Below are 13,797 nucleotides of genomic sequence, written 5' to 3'. Positions count from 1 at the left end.
TTTTTTTTGTTAATTTATGAAATGATTAGTGTTAATGAATTAAAAAGTTCATAACCACTAGAAATTTAATTTTTTTTTATTTAAGCTGAAATTTAGTTTTTGGATTTCTCAGTTGAATCTTCTCTCGTTTGCCATTTTATTTCAGTGGGGGCTGCTTTTAGGGGTATTTGGTAGAGATGTTTTTTTAAATTTCCAAAAAAGTGAAGGTTATAATTTTATTTATCCACATTTGATATAAGATTCTTGAAAAAAAAATTATGAGAATGTGATTTTTTTAGAATTTTAGTTTGTGAGCAAAATATAAACGAAAATATCATCCAGTGTGGTATTGTTGATATTCCGAGTATTGAAAATTTTGACATTATTTTTGGGACAATTATTTTTTTATCCTCAAAAAAAATAAAATAATACTTTTAAATTATCCTCATTCTTATGATTATTTCAATCCATATCAAATGTTTTTCCTGTATGGATAATAAGCCCCACAGATCCATATGCTGAGACGTGACTTTTTTTTATTTTTGGTTTACTTTTGGGATTTTGACCAAGCTAATTAATATGCAATTGAAAACATTGACCAAAATGTCACTTTTTGTCAAAAAAATTTATCCAACTATCACAAAATAGTATTTTTATCATACTGCCATGTGTCATAATTCGCTGCCAATGGTAACAAATTTCGTGGACAATTATTTTATAACACGTTGTCATATTGCAGACCAAATTCACTACCACTGGTAGCGAATTATGACAGATCAACTTTTTTCTGTGAAAGTATGTCACATGTCACAAAATCATTGACGAACGTAATTCGCTACCAGTCATAGCGAATTATAACACGTGGCAGTCTGGTAAAAAATACTGCTCGCGTGTCATTTGGATAAAGTTTTTGTCAAAAAGTGACATTTTGGTGACTATTCCTTGCAATTGTCTCTTCTTTTGTTTATTTCTTTTTCAAATTATGTTTAAGGGAAAAGCGTGTTATTTTAAGGAAATATCTTGTGTCTTTTATTCTCACAAAGAAATAAGACCTATTTTAAAAAAATAAAGACAAAAATAAAGTAAAATTGTGAGATCCATAGTGCAATAATATAAGGTGTGTTTTTTAAAACGACACATCTTTTTTCTATGTTTAATTATATATTATACATTTACGAAAATTATCCTAGATACTTTGTTTTTTAAATAATAGATAAAATAAAATAAAAATATTTCAGTTTCTAAAATGAAAGATATGTAAAAATGGAGAAAGTATTTTTTTTTTTGTTAATTTATGAAATGATTAGTATTAATGAATTAAAAAGTTCATAAGCAGTAGAAATTTAAAAAATTTTATTTAAGCTGAAATTTAGATTTTGGGTTTCTCAGTTGAATCTTCTCTCATTTGCTATTTTATTTCAGTGGGGGCTGCTTTTAGGGGTATTTGGTAGAGATTTTTTTTGAGATTTCTGAAAAAATAAGGGTTATAATCTTATTTACTCACATTTAATATAAGATTCTTGAAAAAAAAATTTCAAGAATGTGATTTTTCTGGAATTTTTGTTTGTGAGCAAAATATAAATAAAAATACCATGCAGCGTGGTATTCTTGATATTCCGAGTATTGAAAAAATTTGACATTATTTTTGAGACAATAATGCCCTGTGTTAGAGACTTCTTGCTCTGCTTTCTTCCTCCATGCATCTGTCACCATTATCGTTTCTCTTTTTCATTTTGTTTCCTGACAATGAGATCAAAGTCGTAGTCTTTTGTTTTTCCTTTCAGATATTTTTCACTATCAAGAGGTTTGCGCTAGGAGAAGAAAACCTAAACATGAAAAAAAAATTAGAGAGACGTAGTTTGTTGGAATTTGCAACAAAAAAAGGTTTTTTTTTTGTTTTTTTTCTAAAGTGGGTTTATGAGATCAGACTCAACAAAAAATGTCACCCTTGTTCGACTAGGTGGTGAAGAAAGAGAGCCACCGCCACCGGCGGTTTAGCGGCGAGCATTGGGTCAGTCATTGATGAGAGTTTTGGAGAATGAACAAGGAAGGTTTCTAAACAACACACGCTCTGGGTTTTTAAAGTTAATTTGTATCTGAGTTAAGATTTTCTGAAATGGTTATGATTCATTCACAAATTCAGGTGAATGAAGTGGAAAGTATGTGTTGCGATGGATGCCACCAGGGGTGTTAATGGGTTAGGCCGGTCTACAGGGACCTACAGTTTGGCCTATGAAAAGCCTAACCCGACCCGACCTTTGAGATAATTAAAACAGATAAAGGCTTGTATGTAAGCCTGTTTTAAAACAAGGCCGTAGGCTAAATATAAAAAACCTGGCCTTTTGACCTGTAAGCTGGCCTGTTTAATAAACTTGAAATGTAACCAAAGCATTATAATGAAATGTGGCAGAACAGCTAATTGGAGCTTCACAAGCACTTGGTGTTTGATGTCCCCGTTGAAAGTAGAATTGGCCTTGAAGGCCGAAACATGCGTGAGGGAAAAACAAAATTTTTCGCAAGCGGAACACACATGCATATCAAGATACATACTTTAAGACGTATGTCATACCTTGTTCGTGAAAACTCAAGATGATCAAGGTAGGTCTGAAGGGTTCAGACCCTCTAACGTTGATCCACACCACCCGCGTCTAGATACAGGAACTCCTTCCAGTAAGGCCGCCGATTGATCACCACAATAAGGCTTGCTATGCGCTCAGTGTGTGATGCAGGAGGCTAGGTAAAAGTGTTTAGAAGAGTGAAGTGTTCTAAGAGAAAACCTCACATGGGGGGCGCATAGATGAGTAGAGAAAGGCTTGGCTTTTCACACACACCTAAGGAGGAACTAACCACTCATTAAGTACACAAGAGGAGCCTTTTAAGTTTCAAAAACAAATCAGATTTTTCTCCCAAAAATCTGATCAAAAGTGGCGCCCTTGGGGAGAGAATAAGTGGAGTAGTTGCATTTCAAAAATTGCCAACAACATCCCAGAATATTCTCATGAGACTAAGTTCAAAACCTAGTCAGAAATCTGATCATGAATCATCATATAATCAGCTATATGGTGCGTAGGGGTGAAACTGGGGCGGGCCGGCCTACAGGGGCCTACGGCTCGGCCTACATCAGGCTAGACCTGACCTAGTATATTTTGTATAATAGGCCGGGCTCGGGCCTTAAAAAGCCTGTTTAATAAAGAGGCCGTAGGTCCACTTTCAAAAGGTCGAGCCTATAAGCCTACGGGCCGGCCTATATTGTACTATTTATTTTAAATAAAATAGAGTAAGTATGCCTTGAAGAAAAAATAAAGATATAAATTTAATCAATTGCAATTATTTATAACTTAATCATATTCGATTATATTTTAATAGAAATCTCACTTTATTTCTTAAATAGGAGGAACCAATATCTCAACATGTTAGATTGTGTATATGAATATATTAAAAAAAAATTGGCAGAGGTTATACTTACTACAAGCATCATGAAATATATGTTATTTAATTTGAGCATTTTGCTTTTGAAAATGACTTAAATGCATATTGTATTAGTTTTGTTATGATTCATGATTCTGTTTGGACGTTGAAATTATGATTTTTGGTGTAGCAACAGAATTTGAGTACTTTGTAAAGTTAATTCATGGTTCTGTTTGGAAGATAAAAATTAACAGGCTAACGGGCCAAGCTAGGCCATTTGTTTTTTTCATAAACGGGTCAAACCAGGCTAACAGTTAGACTCATACTAGGCTTGGGCCGGGCCAAATTGAAATTTTTTGATGTAGGCTTGGGCTTTTCGGGGCAAAGCTCAGCCTAGCTCAGCCCACTTTCACCCCTAATGGTGCGCCTCATATAGCCTAAAAGGTGACCAGATACATTTGAGTTAGTTGCATTTCAAACTTAAATCAACTCACTCAAATATTCTCCCAACAGACCGTATCTTCTGGAGCTGATTTTGATGATCAAATCTAGCCAAAATCAGCACCCCATTATCCTTGGATTATGTCCAAAAGATCTCCTCCTGATATGTTCCAACAAGATCTCATCTTATCCTTTTGTTATGAAACAACTTTTCATAGCCAATTCAAATTCGAATTTCAAACATTTGAATTCAAACTTTCAAACACTTAAATTTTAAATTCAAATTCAAATTCTAAATTCAAATTCAAATTCTAAATTCAAATTCAAAATTCAAAATTCAATTTTCAAAATTCAAATTCAAAATTCAAAATTCAAAATTCAAATCTCAAATTCAAAATTCAAAATTCAAATTTCAAAATTCAAATTCAAATTCAAATTCAAATTCAAATCTCAAATTTCAAGATTCAAATTTCAAATTTCAAATTCAAAATTCAAAATTTAAATATTTGATAATTAATTTAACTAATTAAATTAATTAGTAATGTCTTGGACTATCCAAGCCCATTACTTTGATTCATGCGCCCTCCACCCTATCTGTGGAGTTCCAAACTACTTCTTGGGCTAATAATAATTGTTAGGCCCAATACCTTTAATGCTAGAGCATCTAGACAATTAGGTCTTAGTGTGTGACTCATTAGGTTCAACATAGCCACTGACATAAACGGGCTTGGGCCCAATAAGCCCACAACCCATTTAATGACAACACAGAGCACTAGCAATGCTTTGTTGCCCCAGAACTAGTTAGATTAATGACTTGATCATACTATTACACATATTTGGTTGCCGTATATATTTCCTTTCGTCTCGGTTACCTTCCCATAAAACCTAGGGTAAGGAAGCGTATCAACCCCTGCGGTTTAGGGTAAGCTTTATTCGAAATAGGGAATCTTCAATTTACAGACTCTAAAGGCAGATCATCTCATGATCTCTTTTACTATGCATAGATTCCCGAGTCCCTGTAAATGTTATCCCGATTTCTCCGGTTTACAGATAACCTAATCTCTCACAGAGATTTGACGAATTCCTTCAGCTTATCACCCTAGCCCTGTGTTCTTTCAGGACAAGCCCAACAGTATACCTATGAGTCTCCATGTTTCAGGCAGACCAGGTGCACAATCAAAGCATGCCTTAAGAAAGACATACCCAAATATAAAGAGACTACTCTAATGATACTCTCTGTGAGAGTTCCTCATAGAGTCTCTTTGTGGGTCTGTTCAGTGCGAGCTATACCCTTATAGGTCCACCCACGACTTTAGCTAAGACATCATCTCCATATATGTAGCTCATGAGGCCTTTACCTTGCATCCAAATACAAGTAGATAAGTCGTGATAGTCTTACCCGAGATCACTGATCCCCATTCTCAATGTCTCTAGACTAGGAACATAAAATTAGGAATAAACATGCAGTATCCTTGAATCCTCATGATCGTGATCTCATCACAGATATTCAAGAGATACCTATATTATTCCAAGGGGTTTATCCAGTTACTCATATAAATATTAATAGTAATATTGAGACAAAATATGAAACAGGATAAATAGTGCTTTTATTTGCGACAATATAAAAGGTCTACATATGACCTAATCTAATCAAAAGATTGTCTCTAGGACATCCATATACTAACACCCGTCCCTGGATCAACACAATTGTATAACAATTTTATAATTTGTATTTTTGTTAAAAAATCTATTGTAGAATTTTTATAATTTGGACATATGTTGGAAATATTATTTAATGAATGAGATATTTTATTTTATTTTTATTTTTTTAGTTTGCAATATGGTAGGTCTAAAAGGCCTCATAGACCTTGTAGCCTTTTTATTTTTAAATAACAGGGCAGACTTGGCCTTTAAAATAAGCTTTTGATAGGCTCATATGCCAGATAAGCTGCTTTTTTTTTGCGTAGGCCTGGGCCATGAAGGCCAAAGCCTGGCCTGGCCTACCCTAGCCTAATTACACCCTTAGATGCCAGTTTCTGAGTTTGATGTGTCCATTGAGAATTATAAAAGTAATTTTATAAAATCATCTCACATTTTCCAGTAATATTTAATAATCAACCAAATATAGAATCAGTAAATTCGAGCTAATTTTCCCAATAATACTTTTTGCTTACCAAATATAGAATAGTAATATTTCCCATTGAGTATTTTTCCACAATAACTTTTCTCGTAAGGGGGGCGGGGAGATAATAAAAAATAGTTGAAAGAATAAAAATACTCAACCCATTATGTAATACTCCCCAAAAATAAATTATTAAAATATATTTAAAATTTGGGTTTTATAAGAGTTACGTTGTAGAAAAAATGATTGTGTTATGTTACAGAGATTCGTTTTGTGTGCCGTAATTTTTTTTCCCTTCAAACAAAATATTATGTGTGTATGAAACTTTTTATGGCCATATTAAATGGTTGAATGCAAACCCTTAAAATTTATGATATTGTTGTTCGATTTTGAAGATCAAAGGTTTGTGTTAGATTTGAGAGTTAATGGTGTCCAAGCCGTAGGTGATGAGAAAGCTAAGGGGTGGTTTGGTTGAGGATAAATTTTTTGAATACTAGGGAAATGTAATTAATAAGGAAATGATTAGAAAGAGAGTTTGGTAAGAAAATGTAAAAAAAGTTGTTTGGTTAAAAAAAAATTTACCGAAAAAATTAGATAAGATTTATAAAGTTTATGTTTGGTTTAAGATAAAATATAAATGGAGAATAAGTTACAATTACGAAAATATCCTTATTTTTAAATTTTTTTGAATCACCTACCCTTTCTTTTATTTTTTTTAGTACAAAAACACAGATCTGGATCTACCCACTCAAAACACAAACTTTGATATTTTCGTAAAGGGCCACTTATATCCTTGTGATCTGTGTCTTTGGACACCGTGTGTGGAGGTTTCCGGTCAGCAACCATCACACCGGCCACCGTACAAAAAAAACAGCAACTCATTCATATGCTATTTTATTTGAATCTTGGAGATGCTTTTCAAAACAACTCAATCCTGTGTGACCTGTCAAGTTTGTCTTAATTTGTTTTTCCCTTTTTTTCCCTCAAATCTGCTTGTCGTTGAAAGAAAAGAAAGAAATCTTATACAAAATTCCTGTTTAGAATTTGTGAGTTTTTAACTAGGACCCAGATCTGCTTGTTCTTCGACTTGGTGCAGATTGCCCAATTGGAGATCTGGCATTGTTGAAAACTGGCGAGCCTGTGTACACTCCTGTCACCCAAGTTGAGGGTATGGTCGTCTACGAAGCACCGACACTTCAAAGACCCTGACGTGTCGTGTCCGACACTTCCCGACACTCTCAGACACTCCAACACGCATTATAGAAATTCAAAAAAGGTTTAGAGGTTGCGTTGCGTTGAGTTTTTAGTTCCAACTATTAGATTCGTTGGATTACGATTACCATTTTATTGAATTTAATATAAATATTTGGAATATCTTATGTTTCTTTGCAAAATTTATGAATATTATAAGTTTAGATTCATTTTTTTGCTAAATTATTGAATATTAGATATAATATACACTACATTAATTAAAAATATTATTTAATATCAAGACGTGTCCTAACGTGTCGAAATTTAACATTTTTTAGAATTAACGTGTCGGAGTGTCGTATCGTGTCGTGTCCCGTGTCAGTATCGGTGCTACATAGATGGTCGTCATGTGGTTAATCATCCATTTCTCCATTTAGGTAGACGTCATCCAATACCACATCTCAAATGGAAATCTGTTGGCTTGCATTTGGGCCAAATTGACATGCAAACTTAGATTGATGGGGGTCTGATTTCGATAGCAAAATTTTAGAAACTCTGCAATCAAACAAGGTGATTCAAGAATTCCACTTATCCGAATCCTATCTATCTGATGAGATAGCTCCAACCAAACGCCCCCTAAAAGAAAATAAGGATGTTAGGATTTCAGATTGCCTACCTATGTGGCGAGAAATTGAGAATTCCTACTTTTATATAGGTTTTCTTATTTAGGAATGGGCTGAATCCAATTCACCTAGCTAATCCTGAAGTCTATGTACGGGTCCATGTCAGTTTTATTGAACTCTAAAAAGTTTATAAGTATTTTAAAAAATAATGTGTAAAATAAAGATCATATAATTTTTAATATATCAATAGATCAATTTTTATAAGGAGGTGAACTGAAGCAGTGGTAAAAACTGTTATTTCATGACTGAAAGGTCATGGGTTCGAATCCAGGAAACAATTATGCAAAGGTAAGATTGCTAGTCAGATTTAACGGAGGGTGTAAATGGGCCAGGCTAGGCCGGACTTTGGCTTTCCTGGCCTAAATCTACGTGAAAAAATATTTGGACTATTGGCCTATTAAAGGCTTTGTTTATAGGCCAGGCCTGACCTATTTTTAAAATTAGAAAGCCTAATATGGCCTACAGACGACCTTGTAGGCCTCCCACTGCATATACTGAGCAAAGAAAATAATTGTATAGAGCAAAGAAAGTTCCATTCATGCATGCACTAATACTTCTCGTAAGAAATAAAAAATGACAAACAAGAGTCAACATAATACCCTAACTCTATAATGTATATCAGAGGAGAATTTGAGTCAAAGAAATGGGGAAAATAAGAAAGAAATACAATTACTTGGTCAACTAAAGACAAAACTTAGAGACGAGAGTGAGAAGTCACTTAGAAGCGACGGTGCACAAAAGAAATTAGGGTTGGTACTTTATCACCTAGAATAAATATATTATTTTATTTTATTTAAAAAAATTAAATATGCCAGCCTACAAGACTTTAGTCCAGACTTGACAAGTCTGGCCTATGGCCTATTTGTTAAAAGAGATTTTTTGTAAGTCTAAGTCTACTCTACTTCTCAGAAAAACCAGGCTAGACCAGGTTCAACATAGGCCGGACTGTAGACCAAGCCAGGCTAGCCTGGTCCATTTACACCCCTGCAACATCATCACTAATAAATTGCAGTTGCTTTTTTATGTTGGTAATGGTAAAGATGAATGTTTAGCTAGGTTGCCTCCTAATGTCTAATTCTAAACCTTGTACTGTCTTCTCTAGCAATTGGCAGTGGCACTGAACTTATGGACCTACTATATATCCCCAATCACGGATATTCTAAAATATTTGTCTACACACAAGCTTAGTTGGAAAGCTCGCTTTAAAACTTGAACCATTTCCATTTGTTATTAGTCATCATCAGGAAGCCCTCATGTTACTATATTCCATTTTAAAGCAACCTAGCTAAACATTCATCTTTACCATTACCAACATAAAAAAAGCAAATAAAAGCAAGCAGAAATTCAAAAGCTATAAATATGACCAGTACTATAAATATAAACAAAACAAAAAAAAGGGAAGGAAAACCCATAAACAATTCAACCAGATTCCTCTACCCTGCATCTGAATAAAGCTATTCCCACACATCAATAAAACCAGGCAAAGTTTCACTTCATTGCACTACCCCCCATCACTTAAGTCTTTGATATAACTTCTATTGTATCCCATTTACAACCATGTCAACATTGCTACATGTACCGTATCTCATTTTCTCAGCATATTTGTTGATTCAATTAAGTTCAAGCCATGCATACCCATGTCGTTCATATTGTGGTAACATAACCATAGATTACCCGTTTGCACTCGAATACGGGTGCGGGCACCCGGGTTTCCGTGACCTTCTCTTCTGCATGAATGATGTTCTCATGTTACGCATAAGCTCTGGATCCTATAGGGTGCTAGAAATAGACTATGCATTTCAAGCACTCACACTTCACGAGCCACACATGTCAACATGTGACACAATCGTCCTCGGAAGCCGCGGCAACGGTTTCGCGGTGGAGCCGTGGCGGGCCCCATACATGAACCCGGCGGCGGACAACGTGTTCATGCTCTTAGGTTGTTCGGTTGAGTCACCATTGTTCCAAGGTTTCCCAGGAAAGAACTTGCCATGTCGAAACGTTTCGGGCATGGGATGCGAAGAGTATTACGGGTGCCCGGCTTGGGCTGAAGTGTTGGGCCATAAAAGGGTGGGCTCGTCGTTTTTTGGGTCAGGCCCACCAGAATGTTGTGCTTTGCCTTATGAGGCTATTAAGTCCATTAACCTTTCAAAGCTTGAGTGTCAAGGGTATAGCAGTGCTTATAGTTTGGCACCTCTGAAGGTTGATGGGCCAAGTGCGTGGTCTTATGGGATCCGTGTGAGCTATTCGGTGCAAGGGAATGACGAGTTCTGTGGAGCGTGTGAGGCAACGGGTGGCACGTGTGGATTTGGTTCGGATGGCATTAGACAGGTTTGCATGTGTGGGAACTCCAATTCAACGTTGAATTGTGATTCAGGTTTGTAACTTTAATCAAGGTTTGGCAATGAGTTTTTCTAAAGTGATTTTTTTTTTTGTTAATTTGTAAAGTTAAGTGACGGTGGGTCGTTAGAGGAGAAATTTTTTCGCGAGGATATGATAAGAAAATAAATTTTCAAGGAATATTTCCAACAAGTTATTTGATAAGCCAAAATGTTCCTTGGAATATTAAGTTAATTTTTCTAATACCATGTTTGGTTATTTTTGTTTAAAAAATTAATCCATATTTTTTCAATTCTTGAAATACCACCATTTGGATTGTATTTTTCAGTAGTATTTTGGTTTAAAAAATACATACAAAATAGAATATCGGGAAAATAACTTTCTCGAGTTTTCTAATCTGCTACCAAAAGTGAGATTCTAAGAAATCCATCCTCACTTTTTCAGACATCTTCAAATAATCCTCTTACCAAACACTCCATAAAGAGTGACTCTGAAATTGTGGTAAAATAGTTTTTTTGTGATTGAAAGATCATGTGTTTGAGCCCTCATCCCTACTCTCTTTATTTTATTTTATTTTTCTGTAAATTTAAGTGACTGTGTGTGCAAATTTACAGCTACTTTGTCGTCAGGAACAAGGCCTATGGTGGTGAAAATGTTTGCAGGTACTTACTTGGTTATTTCATTGATTGATTGGTTGAGTAGTACTTGTCAGGTTAAACCAAATTAATGGATGACCTATTTAACCTTGGAAGAATGATGTATGTTACAAATCCCGGACCCAAAAAAATTTGGTGGCATTGAGACGAGAGAAAATGAAAAAAAGTTGAGGAGAGAGAAGAGAAAAAAAAAATTAATACAAGTGTTAATTTTTGAGTGAAAAAATCACGGTGATCCTCGAACACATTAAAAAATTGCATGTTACTGTCTCTTTAGTACTATTCTGTATCAAATTTTAGAAAATCTAGCATTTTGGGGATTGAGCTGTAATTTGCTAATTTTGTTTTCTGCAATTTTTTGGCAGGATTATTGATGTATATGCTAGCTTGGATGACAACTAATTAGATTTGCATAATATGGTAGTATTACATGTGAGACTATCAACGCAAACTGGGTCAGTGGATCATGTATCCCAAGTTGCACATGCCATATGTTTGCTGAAGAACGTGAACATAGTCATACAATACGAGCGCGTTAGTGAGTTTTGATTGGCATTTCCTATTCCATGTCTAAGACCATGAAAACCATGCTCAGATATTATATTCATTATATAAGACCTTGAAAATCGTACTCAATTATTATTCCGAAGTTTTGTAAGACCATGAAAACCTTGCTCAAAAGTGAACGCTTGCGCATGAATGTTATCCTTATTTATTGTTTTACAATAGGTGTCTTCATCGTCATGTTCCTTACTTTCTAAGCAAACATCACAGAGAACAAAACTATATTCAAATTGCATTTGTGTCAGACCATGAAAACCATACTCAAATATTATTCTGTAGTTTTTGTATTGTCCAACATTCCCTGTGTACGACGTCGAAAATATGCTTAAGGACATGTTTGGTGCATAGTATAAGATAAGGCTTGATAGTATAAGACCTGATAGTATAAGGCCTGATTGTATAAGACCTGATTGAATTTTAATACTATCCAGCATTTGGCACGGTATTGAATAAAAATAATATATTGTATAAGATGATATCATCTAGTATTTGATAATGCACTGTATAATACTATATAGGATAAAAAAAATATCCTTTAATAAATAATTTATATAATTCTTCAAAAAATGTCATATGATATTAATTTTTATAAAAATTTATTGATCAGTGTGTCAAAAACATAAATCAATTTTTATAAAAATAAAAATATTCAGTATTTTAAAAATTAATATATTGAAAAATTAATTTTTATTTTAATATATTAATATTAAAATAATATATTAATTTTTGAGAATTACACTGGTCACTGGTCAACAATGTTAATACACCAACCTCTTATCAGGCCTTATCCCTCTCCCTTAGGTTGGATTAAGTTATACATTGTTTTGATGTATTAAGGGATCCTGCTGTATAAGCTTATACTATACGATGGTCACACCAAACAACTGAAAATGTCATAACGTATAGTATAAGCTTATACTATCAGGCCTTATACATCACACCAAACAGGCCCTAAGTATTCATATGGGAAGCTTGCGACTTGCGTCGCATGGGAGTAATCTCCAAAATATCTCTGTCTTCATCCTCATATTCCATGCATATGTCACGACTTAAGCTCGGGTTTTGCAACAAATTAAATATCTAATTCAACTAGGCAAGCTTGAAATTATAGTTCAAAATTTAACCAAATATTTATTACGGACCCAAAAGTCTTTACAGGCACAAAATAGATATATCAAATTGATCACTTTAAATAGAATGCTATAGTTATATATATATATATATATATATATATAAGAAGGAAGTGAGTCGTGGTGAACTCAAATTTGTGTTGGGGCAAATTTTATATACATTTTAAATTGTCATAGTCATCCTAACACAGAAAGCCCAAAAACATCCGTCAGGTTTATTATATTATTTAGATAGAAGGCTTTTCTCGTTAATGTGAAACAGGGATGGCAATGAGGTTTGGTTTAACACTTTAACTAGTAGATGACTAAACAAGGGTCTTGGATTCATTATCCTTCATCGATACTGGAAATATGTATTATCCTTAGGCCTTATTTCTTTAACTTATTATTGTTCTTTCAAAGTATATGACTATACCCTCTAAATATTGTGAATTTAAAACGCAAGTCCCATGATAAATAAAATAACTACCTCGTAATATAAATCTCTAGGTCATAAGACTTCACAAAAATTATTTAAAGATGAATTAGCAATGGATAAAAAAATCAGATAAAATCCATACTATAGGATTAAGGATTTTCAAGAAACTCATGATCAAAACTAAGATTTGGTCCCTTTACATCTACTTCAAAACCCAAATTCCTAAACTAAATTTCTATTAAAGCTTCAAATACACTCGTTCACAAGATATCAAAGCTTAAAAGAATCTATGGCCCTATGGTATTAAAAAAAAAAAACTAAACAATAATCAAATAGTAAAAACTCACCTCAAGCTCTAAAAACAAATGAGCGCAACTGTTCAATTAGTTTATGAGAACATAGGAGGGAAAGGGAAAGAAAAATGGCAGGGTTCAACCAATAGAACCCCCGTTGCTAGCTACAAGGAGCTTCAATCTCCTTCATTTATGCGTTCTCCAATTTTTTAAAGTGCTCTTATTTTTCTTTCAATGCCATAAAGGCCAAAATGTTAAAAAGAAATTTGATTCCATCAGTTAAAAGAAAATCTCGTGTTTCAGCATCTTTTCATCTTTCTAAGCATCGATCCCAGAGAACAAAACTATATTCAATTTGCATAGAGGGCTGGAACTGCTTTTCAAAAGCTCAACTAGGAAAATTTCTACAATACTCCCGTTTCACCCACTTTTTCATACATCCCTCCAATAAAAATCAAATACCAATGCTGATTGATGACATGGAAGAGAAAGAAATATAATCTTAAATACAGGTGTAAAAAGGTGAATGACAATAGTACATACTACTGATATATTAAAAATGAGCTCCCCAA

The 13,797-nt window shown here is 34.0% G+C and overlaps 1 protein-coding gene across 1 annotated transcript; it reads left to right on the top strand.

Moving 5' to 3' along the window:
• Positions 1 to 9,381: 9,381 nt before the first annotated feature.
• Positions 9,382 to 11,194, top strand: LOC133283775 (uncharacterized). Its single transcript, XM_061480687.1, has 3 exons — positions 9,382 to 10,201; positions 10,779 to 10,876; positions 11,186 to 11,194. The coding sequence occupies exons 1-3, from the start codon at positions 9,382 to 9,384 to the stop codon at positions 11,192 to 11,194; spliced, it is 927 nt and encodes a 308-aa protein (XP_061336671.1).
• The last annotated feature ends 2,603 nt before the right edge of the window (positions 11,195 to 13,797 follow it).

Source organism: Gastrolobium bilobum, unplaced genomic scaffold (genome assembly GCF_033153095.1).
Source record: "Gastrolobium bilobum isolate Gb01-03AN ecotype WA unplaced genomic scaffold, APGP_CSIRO_Gbil_v1 utg92244, whole genome shotgun sequence".
NCBI classification, from domain to species: domain Eukaryota; kingdom Viridiplantae; phylum Streptophyta; class Magnoliopsida; order Fabales; family Fabaceae; genus Gastrolobium; species Gastrolobium bilobum.
The sequence above is the reverse complement of the archived record's forward strand: the minus strand, read 5'-3'. Positions and strand labels throughout refer to the sequence as shown.

Excerpts from the sequence above, each read along its gene's own strand:
- LOC133283775 (XM_061480687.1), top strand. The coding sequence starts at position 9,382 with ATGTCAACATTGCTACATGTACCGTATCTCATTTTCTCAGCATATTTG. Across the intron at positions 10,202-10,778 it reads AACGTTGAATTGTGATTCAG|CTACTTTGTCGTCAGGAACA; the intron begins GTTTGTAACTTT and ends GCAAATTTACAG.